The sequence below is a fragment of the Salvia hispanica genome, chromosome 6 (assembly GCF_023119035.1).
Source record: "Salvia hispanica cultivar TCC Black 2014 chromosome 6, UniMelb_Shisp_WGS_1.0, whole genome shotgun sequence".
Classification (NCBI taxonomy): Eukaryota; Viridiplantae; Streptophyta; class Magnoliopsida; order Lamiales; family Lamiaceae; genus Salvia; species Salvia hispanica.
The window spans coordinates 18,208,398-18,218,288 of record NC_062970.1 but is presented as its reverse complement, the minus strand read 5'-3'; the positions used below and the strand labels follow the sequence as shown (position 1 = coordinate 18,218,288).

The 9,891-nt window shown below is 35.4% G+C and overlaps 2 protein-coding genes across 2 annotated transcripts; one reads left to right on the top strand and one right to left on the bottom strand.

Annotated features, from left to right (window-relative positions):
- Nucleotides 1-2,589: 2,589 nt before the first annotated feature.
- Nucleotides 2,590-3,385, top strand: LOC125193619 (chemocyanin-like). The gene is made up of 2 exons (XM_048091452.1): nucleotides 2,590-2,864; nucleotides 2,969-3,385. The coding sequence occupies exons 1-2, from the start codon at nucleotides 2,690-2,692 to the stop codon at nucleotides 3,307-3,309; spliced, it is 516 nt and encodes a 171-aa protein (XP_047947409.1). The 5' UTR covers nucleotides 2,590-2,689; the 3' UTR covers nucleotides 3,310-3,385.
- On the bottom strand, nucleotides 3,362-5,618 carry LOC125193618 (protein LNK4-like). Its single transcript, XM_048091451.1, has 6 exons — nucleotides 5,485-5,618; nucleotides 4,509-4,735; nucleotides 4,299-4,431; nucleotides 4,085-4,201; nucleotides 3,874-4,013; nucleotides 3,362-3,745 (listed from the first exon to the last, which is right to left on the bottom strand). The coding sequence occupies exons 2-6, from the start codon at nucleotides 4,730-4,732 to the stop codon at nucleotides 3,547-3,549; spliced, it is 813 nt and encodes a 270-aa protein (XP_047947408.1). The 5' UTR covers nucleotides 4,733-4,735; nucleotides 5,485-5,618; the 3' UTR covers nucleotides 3,362-3,546.
- Nucleotides 5,619-9,891: the final 4,273 nt, after the last annotated feature.

Sequence of the window (9,891 nt, the reverse complement as noted above, 5' to 3'; positions counted from 1 at the left end):
TGACCGTGGTATATTCATTTTCTCAAATCTCGATTCCCGGTGAGTGAGAAATAAGGGATTAAAGTTGTGCAAAATTGCAAACTTAATGAGCTATGAGAGAAGCTTAGGGAATAATTAAGAGAGTTAATTATCCCACGTTGGAAGTTACAACCTTATTAAACTAGTATTTAATAAGAAGGATTATTACATGGAATAGTTATAGTGGACTAAGATGGGCTGTAGAGCCCACACGCGCGCGCCGCCGCCGCCGCCCGTCCCGCCGCGAGCCGCGTGCCGCGAGCCTCGAGCCTCGAGCCCGAGCCCGTGTCCTTGGACTTGGACTTGGATCTTGGATCTTGGCAACTGGTCTTTGGGTGGTCTTTGGGCTGTTCTTTGGGCCTGGTCGTGGGCTTGGTGCTTGGGCCTAGTTGCGGGCTTGGCCCAAGTCTAGTGGGTCTAGTTCTTTTTAGACCACCACCGTTTCCACGTCAACGAGCCAAGCGGGATGCCACCTCGTCAGTATGACGCGGAAAGAGGACCCTCGACTCGGCCATTTCCTGTTTTACAGTTTATTTGGTTTCGAATCCTCTTTTGTAATTTCGATTCAGTTAGCTCTTGTATTCCTTCTTGTAAGTCCTAAAAACCAACAGTAATCATATTATTAATTGTATGTGACAGTTCACAATGAAATTTATTTGGAGATCTCTATGTTTAATCATAGTTATATTTTTTATTTGTAGAAAGAGAACGATGAGTTTGAACTATAGATCTCTTTCTTTGTCTTTTTTATTCTTGTAATTTAATTTAGTATCAGATATTAAGCATCATATTGTTAATTGTAATCATATTATTAATTGTACGTGACAATTGAGGGTGTCTCCAATGGCGGATCCAATGGCGGACGTCGGATAGGACGTCGCCGACGTCCTACCCGACGTCCGCCGTAGTGAAGGGGAAGGGCGTCCACGTCCGTCCCATGTCCTCGCCCCTCAGCCCGACGTCCTACCTGACGTCCGCCACTGTGGCGTGGGTAGGACGTCTCACTCGGACGTCCCACCGAAAATTAATTTAAAAAAAAAAAAAAAAAACTCTATAAATACGGCTCGTGTCGAAATTTTAATTCCGTAAATTTTAATTTTAATTGTGAATTTATTAATTTTATTGCAGGAAGTTCTAGTGCAATGGGAAGTCCTAGTGAAATGGAAAGTTCTAGTGATGACGTGGCATGAAGTTTGTGTGGGAAGTCCTAGTGGGAAGGGCGCCACCGGAGACACACTGAGAAATGTGCAAAAATTATAATTTAATGAGCTAATTTTATAAGTTATGGAATAGACCAGAAGCCAATCAAAAGTTATGATTTAAACGACAATTTGTCTTTCAATTTATAAGGAGTACGTAGTTAATAATTAATCAGGTAGTCTTGACAGTATAAGAATTTTAGTTATAATAATTAAAATTAGATTTTTTATTTTTGTGGATGCGATACTTTGTACTGTCATAACTATATTATAGACTTGTGAGATGTGATCAATTTCTAACTACAATTAATTTAAGATTATGAATTTTAGAGATCTAATGACCTATAAATTGTCATGTGTAGTTTCATTTTTTATTTTTTAATACAATTAAAAATAAATAACAACTATCAAATTAAGGTTTAGGAACTAACTGTCTATATAGTGTATTAAATATATCAACACCTAGAATGACAATGTTAATACAATTTCATGTTGATATTGTACAATCATTATATTGACATATTATGTAAGTTGTATTGATGTAAAACTGTTTTACAAAATATATGAACATTTACAAAATTTTATCAAATATTAACATCGAATCATATGCATGTAGGATGTGGTTGGTATTCTTATAAAATTATCATGAAATTATCTTTAATTTGATATATGTTGTGAAAAAAATAATATAAACTGAAATAGTTATATATATTTAAATTTTTAAGATATTTTAAAAAATTTAGTTAACAATAATTTATTGTTAATTGACATAACATTTTTTTACACTAAATAATCTTAACACTTAATTTGATAATATAAAGCTTATTGTAGTTAGCAATTTTAAAATGAATTAGTAATATAACGCACCATAACATCTTACTGCTATTATATTTTAATACTAATAAAAATGTCCATTAATAATTACTTGGTATATTCCAATACCCGCTCGCTATAATATTTTAGCAGTAATAAAAATGTCCATAAGTAATTACTGGGTTGGGTATTCCAATACCCGCGTCCCAAATCAACGACGACAACCCACCTAATATAGTCTATATCTTGTAATTAATAACCTTGCATATTGCTTTTAAATTCCATTTTATCAAATCATGTCACAAACAAATCCAATTAAATGTCAATCTTCAGACTAAATCTTGTAATGATTATTAATGTTGGATACTGGATAGGGATGACAAATACATGGACCAACCATATATATAAACACCCCCCCCCCCCCAACTTGGATTTGATTAATAGAAGTAATTAACAATCTTATAGAGTTGACACGAAATGTTCCAACTGCACCTCTTTTTTAAATTAGTGTCTAACTAGAGTTGTGATTATATAATATTTAATCAATTCTCAAGAAACCTTCCGGCCTGTACAAATCGCATTTAATCTTCTCAACTAGAGAAAAAGATAACATTTTGTTCATTCCTCTCCTGTGCTTTATGCTTAGCTAGTTGGTAGATATGGAAGGAATCAAAATACTAAAGTTTTCAGTATTTATGATCCATCTCTTGTTACTTGATTTTGGTGTTTGTGAAGTGTATAGAGTTGGTGATGAAAGTGGATGGAACTCAGGCACAGGGACTAATTTCCTCAGTTGGTCCCAAAAATACAATTTTACTGTGGGAGATGTGCTAGGTTTGATCTTCAACTCTCATACTCTCTCAATACTTACTAAATATTCATACACTAAATCATTCACTTACAGTTTCTATTATCGTTGATATGCAACACGAACACAGTGTTTAAGTACTCGAAAGCGCAACACAACGTGAAAGAAGTAACCGATGCGACCTACAGATCGTGCAATGCCAGTGACGGTGTAATTGCCATTTACGAGAGTGGCAACGACGAAATTAGGCTTACCGACGCAAAGAAGTACAATTTCATCTGTGACAAAGACAGCCACTGCATCGGCGGCATGAGATTTTCCACCACTGTTCTAGAAGCTTCTACAAGCAATAACACCACCCCCACCCCCACGAGGGCACCAGCGCCCCCGAGTTCTGCTGTCTCGATAAATAGGAAGGTGGTTCACAATATCGGAGTGGCAGCATTACCTCTCATATTCATGCTTTATTAGGAATTTAAATCTCAACTTGTGTATTTAATGTTGTAACATATACTATAGTACATAATAAATCAAATGATTTTCCTTCCAACAAAACTGTATCTTCTTGAGTTGTACAAAAGCAGAGCTCCCTCCCATAAAACAAACCGAATACGAAAAAGAAATACCTATTTTCTTTACACCATGGCTAGCCGGTCGAGTTTTTATTGATCCCAACCGAGGGAGAGGTTGTAGAAATGGTCAATCCATCTAATTGAATGTTGGGACCTCAGCGTCACCTCCTGGCAGAGACGGAGCTGAGGAGCATGGATCGCACCAATACGAGTTGGCCTTGTTATCGAGATCTGACGTTGTTGAAGTTGAATTGCACAACTGCATCGTGGTGAACAAGAGCGTAGCAACTGTTCTGTCGATGGATTTCATGTCCTCAGAGTTGGATTCATGAGACCTGGATGCAATAAATAGATCATCAGCTCAATCTCAAATGATGATTATATCATATCAAATAATTATTTAGCAAAGAAAGACATGATTGAAAAATGGTAGTACTAACAATGTAGAGAATTTAATTTATACCTGGATAGTCCAGAGCTAGAAATTGGTTTGCAGTTGTACATGGCTTGTTTTCCATTCTGACTGCATTCTGTCTGGTATCTCGAGTTCTCTGCCAGGCGGTACAGAGAATCGCGAAAGCAAACTCTGGTTGTCTCGGCCAACTATCAAATTAATAAGCATCTTCAATTAGTAAAGACATAATTTATATGGAGATATCAGACTGGCAATTTACCTGCTGAGTCAAATGCTGTAGCTCCAGTAACGCAGATTCGTCCATGGATATATACTCATTCGTATCTTCACATTGATCAGATTGTTGTTCAAACATGCGTATTTCAGCCTCCGGTTCCTGGAATGTCGAGTGCCAATATCAGTTAATTACTTGGATAGTTGAGAGTTTATAAGCCAAAGCATGAATGATCAGTTCAAAAAGAGTGGTAAACAACCTGTTGGTGTGAAAAATGGGGTGTGCTTGTAGTGTCTCGGACATAATCACCAAAATCAAAGGTCATCACGTCGTTCCAGCTTGAGGTTTGTGCGATATTCTCAGACCCCTCGCCCACTTTGAAAAGCGAATCGCTACATAGACAACGGAGGATCAGGGCTTTGGATCTATGCACACATGAAGTAAATTAGAGGATAAGTGATAGTAGTACAAGAAAATGTCATCAGCCTCTTGAATTTTGGGAAGATCCTTGAGATGAACATCCCAATCATCACTCTGCTGGCTAGACATGATGGGGTGGTGGAGTTGCTCCACCTCTGACGATGAGCTGCAGTTTCCAACCCACGAAGGCCACCTATCGCCCCATGATCGAAGCCCCTCCTCATCTTCTGGGACTGTCACATCTTCGTCGCCTCTGCCATAGTACCACTCCATGGCCTGATTATGTATTACACACATGTCAAAAAACACGAGAATACTCCCTCCGTCCCCTAAAAGCATTGCAATTCCACGCAACAAAAGCTATCCGCGGGCCAAGCTGTTTTCGTTTATTTCTCACTTATATGAAGTTAAAAACCAAGTAGACATATTCCATTCTCAAAGCAAATCCTAGCTCATGCATCTAATTATTTTTATACTCCTTCCGTCCACAAAAATAGACTAATTTTACCATTTTGGACCGTCCACCAAAATTAGACCAATTCTAAATATGGAAACTTTTAAACAAATACAAATCATCCACGTCATTCTAAATGTGGACCCCACAATCTACTAACACTACTTCCACCCCTTTTTCCCTCCATCTCGCTCACTTTACCAATTATGCAGTGCAACTCGTGTCATTTACAATTTTGTCTGTTTTTCGTGGACAGAGGTAGTATGTCAAAATTACATGAGTTTCTTTTTGCTCCAAGCAAGTAAACACTGACTACAATCTGAATCAACGAAGTGCCTAGATTTAGGCATGTACAAAAGATATCAAATCTAAACACTTTGTCAAACTCAGTTTAGCATGACGATGAATTATTTCAGGCTGTGTAAGAAATACTACTATAGAAATTAAAGCAAGAGCCCTCAAGCAGCGAAAAAACACATGACTTTAATCAGATTAAGGCTGAGATTTTTATGTGAGGAGTTGATCATAAAACACAAACAAAATTCAAGTAGCCAAAGGAGTAAGGGATTACCAGTTCGTAATCTTTGTTAAATTGTGTGAGGCTTTCTTTCAATTCAAGGGCAGAAAACCTTAACAGTAACCTTTACAGTCTGAACTAAAAACAAAGCTTCTATTTATGGTTTTCTGTTGTGTCTCAACGGACATTTTTGCCCTTCCTTAGCTCAGTTACTACTCATTCTCTGTGGATTATCTAATAAGCACATCTCGCTCGTGCCGAGTAATGGTTTTATTTACTCCCTCAATCCAATAGATTATTTAAAGGTAATGTGAATTTAAATGCATAATTAGTAAAGTTTGAGAAAATGAAAAGGAAATAGTTAAAGTTACGCAATGGAGGGTCCGACCCATAAATAATAAAGTAAAAGAGAATAAGAAATAAAATTTCATAAATGGATATTGATGCTACGGACGAAAAAGAAAATTATGACTTATTTCTGTGGCATCCACAACTATGAGAAACAAATATCTTGGGCTCATCTTGGTGAGACGAGAAACGGGGAGACGCATTGCAAGCATCTTCTCCTCGACGAGGAGGGGTCGAGCCGCTGCCGGTGTTTTGATTGTTTAAAAAAAATTGAAATTAATTAAAATTTCTCATTTTTTCAAATATAACCGCTAGTCCGCTACATTGCCATTCATCCATTTTTTTTTTTTTTTTTTATCCTCCAATTTATTCCAAAATCATCTATAAATTACTTATTCATTGCATATTTTTTTACATCAAAAAAATTATCTTGTCACACTTTTTTTCTATAATTTTCATTATCAATTCAAGTGTAAGTAACAATGAGAAAATAGCTCAATTGATTGCCTTAGCGGAGCGGTGTTATAAAGAGTATTACGACAACCTTGTTGCTCCTCCATCTCCTGCACAAAGAACCCAACACTACATCCATTGTGATCCAGAGGAAGTTGTCCCACTACAAAAAAAAAAACTATTAAGAATATTTTTTAATTCAATTAAGAACGTTAATTTGTGTTTGTAAATATATCACCAACATTTTAAAAAGTGTCTTTATCGTTAGTGTCCCAACCAAAATTAGAGGACGCAAATGAAAGTGTCCTAAAAAACAAAAGATTAAGTAATTTGCCCTTCATTTAGGAACACCTTTTTTTTCATCCTAAATTCTTGTTATTTTTTAACATTTTCTAACGCAAGTAAGTGGGTCTCAATTTTTATGTCCTTAAAAACTAAGTTTTTTTTAGTGTCCAAATGTTCATTTGGGATTAATTTTTCGAACAACCACGGTGGGAAGAGGAATACTTTTGACGTCATTTCCAAATGAGCCAAGATTTATTTTTGCGAATCGCAACTACGTAGGCACCCGTGACGAGTACTTCCAAGAACGACCAGACTCCACACGTTGGCAGAGTCTTACAACACTGCAAGAGTATACATCTGCAATCCAACAGCTTGCTATTGGGCAAAATTCGGATATCTTTCACGAGTACTTGCACATTGTCGAATCTACAGCCGTATCTCTCCCCTATATCTTTCTTTAACTATTCATAAGCTTCACACCAGTTTTTTAAGCGAAAGAAAAGAGTACGAGATATACTGAAGAGAAAAGTAACTATTCCTAATTTTTAAAACAAATGTGTGTTTAGTATAAATGAAGAAATGTTGGATCGAATAATATAAATAGTAATGAAGTTGATATATGTTAAGGATAATGTGATGTGGAGCAATATCTATAAATTAAAAGGAAACAACAACTTTGATGAAATTAATTGGATATTTTTCTAGCAATAGCTATAAATTAAAAGGATATACTACTAACTTTGATGAAATTAATTGGATATTTTTCTATGTGATCAATTTATCGGGGTATAAAGTAGTGACAATTTATATTCAGCCATATTTTTTGACCCACTCTCCACTTAATTTCTTTAAAATAAAAAAATTATAAAGGTCATTATATTCTAATAATATGGTCATTTTAATATCTTCAGTCAATGCAATTGTTCATCAAAATTTATATATTACTATTACGGTTTATTATTATTATTACTTGAGAAAATTAAGGATTAAAAATAATTTGTTATTGCACAATTTGGATGCTCTATCTATATTAGATAATTTTATATCCAAAGAATGAATAACAAAATAATACTCTCTGATCCAATATTGCCACAGGGTGAGGAGTGATGTGAGGGGCAATTTGGGGAGGTCGAGGAAAACGTGTCTACTCATATTTTGGAATTTGTGGCTGAGAATTGAGTGGGCCCTACCGCAAGGGTGAAGTAGTGGACGAGGAAGCTCCATCAAAAACTGCAAGCTTATTGGTGCAATATATCTAGGCGCGCATGTGCTGGGACACGTGACTTTGAAACCACGCTTTTCATCAATATGGAAAAAGCGCTTCAACGTGAAGCTTTTAATCGCCACATGGCTAAGTATTGCATTTGTAGTAATTAAACGTTTAAGGCATGGAGGCAATTTCATGTGCTACATTTTCTATGCAAAGCAAGAGGTTTGGCCATTCACCAAATTAATGGCCTTACAAGGAAGGAAAAAAAAATCTCCCATTCCAATTTAATCACGTTCCATAAAGTTTATGTTTATGGTCAGATTAGTATTAGTAAGTGATAAAAAGAAAGTATCACCAATTAAATTAAGTGACATAGCTTGGCCGAATCTGAGCAAGCTCTCACTCATGGTTGTGGATTTATTTCATTAGTTATGTTTAATATTTATAGTTAATATAATTATAAAAACTAGGCGATTTGAAATTAAGGGAGTTTCCTCCTCTTTTTTGGATCATTGATTTCAATACAAAGACTGCATCTTCCATTTTAAAACAACAAATACGATCATACACTTTTATATCAAGAATATCTGATCTAAATTTATAAAAGAAAAACAAGAATAAAAAAATATGGTTAATATTAGTAAAACATAATTTAATATTTTAGAGATCACAGAGTACAACCTACATACTGGAGTAGTATTTTTTAGTGATTTACGTCTCTCATTGCAACTCATTACAAGTATAGCAAAATTTATCAAAACTGAGTATGTGTCCTAGTAAGATCTAATCCTACAAATTACCAAATTATGACTATTTTATGTAATCTTATTTGATGAATATTTATAAAAAAAATTTTTTTGTTTTCCCAATCAACCGTGATTACGATTACTCCTTCCGTCCGACAATAGTAGTCCTATTTGATTTGGGCATAAATTTTAAGAAATGTAAAGAAAAGTAGGTTGAATAAGTTGTGCTATGTGGGTCACATTTATATATATTGGTTTTATAATAAAACGTGAGTGGAATAAATTGGTGGAATGTGAAACCTACTTACCATTTATTGTAAAAGTGAAATAAGATTTTTATTATGAGACTAACAAATATGACAAAATAATACTTTTATTGTGAGGCGAAGAATACTAACAAATAAAACTATCATAATTTTAGGAATACAATTAAAATATACTAGTATCAACCATTTCACTTAATTACATCTATTACAAAAGTTAAAACAAAAATATTTATATAGAGTTACATGGAGAACCTGATTTGTAGTATACATTTTTTAGAATATCTACATTCACCCAAAATATTAATAAAATATACATTTGCTTAGTTAATTAAGTAACGTGTTAAATTAATTTTATGTTAATGTTAGAATAACTTGAAATTCGCACGGTGGTTACATATCGAGTTGAGAAATCATTCTAGCACATCATGAATATAGAAAGCTAAACCCTAACGAATGAATAATTTATGTGTATATGAAAGAATGACTTGGAATTCTCACAGTAACTTGAAATTCGCATGGTAATATAGGTTGTCTATGAAAGAATGACTTGGAATTTGCACAGTAACTTGAAATTCGCACGGTAACAACATAGGTTTTGCAATCACCTTCCTTTTTTTAACTAATATTACTATTGCAAATCTTTATCTAATGAGGTCTTTAATTAATCTGCAGATGAGGTCAAACATAAGAGCACAATGCTTGAAGACCTCTGCACCTCTCATCACTCGACATCTCCACGCCCGTGGCGGAGAGGTCAACAAGCCCGAAGGGAACAACGGATGCCTCCACGTCCCATCAACCACCGCCACTGCCCACTTGTACGGAGTTCGTATGTAGTGATTAAGATGAGATCGTTGAAATACAATGTGAGGGAACTGCGGATGCCTCCACGTCCAATCGGTCACCGCCATCGCCCACTTGTACGGAGTTCGTACATAGTGATGAAGATGAGATCGTTGAAATATGATGTGAGGGAACTGCGGATGCCTCCATGTCCCATCAGCCACCGCCTACAAGGTATATTCCTGGAATGTATTTTGGTACGGGTACAATATCGGCCACACCCAGTGGCGGACGCAGAAATAAATTTTAGTAGGGGCTTTACTAAAAAATTTTATTGTTAACAAAATATACATATTTCCTCTGTTTGTGA

What these genes read in the sequence shown, in the direction of transcription:
- LOC125193619 (XM_048091452.1), top strand. Translation starts at nt 2,690, where the DNA reads ATGGAAGGAATCAAAATACTAAAGTTTTCAGTATTTATGATCCATCTC. An exon ending in TACTGTGGGAGATGTGCTAG is followed by an intron (nt 2,865 to 2,968) that starts GTTTGATCTTCA and finishes ACACGAACACAG; the next exon opens with TGTTTAAGTACTCGAAAGCG.
- LOC125193618 (XM_048091451.1), bottom strand. Translation starts at nt 4,732, where the DNA reads ATGGAGTGGTACTATGGCAGAGGCGACGAAGATGTGACAGTCCCAGAA. An exon ending in TACAGCATTTGACTCAGCAG is followed by an intron (nt 4,014 to 4,084) that starts GTAAATTGCCAG and finishes TTAATTTGATAG; the next exon opens with TTGGCCGAGACAACCAGAGT. An exon ending in TCTAGCTCTGGACTATCCAG is followed by an intron (nt 3,746 to 3,873) that starts GTATAAATTAAA and finishes TATTGCATCCAG; the next exon opens with GTCTCATGAATCCAACTCTG.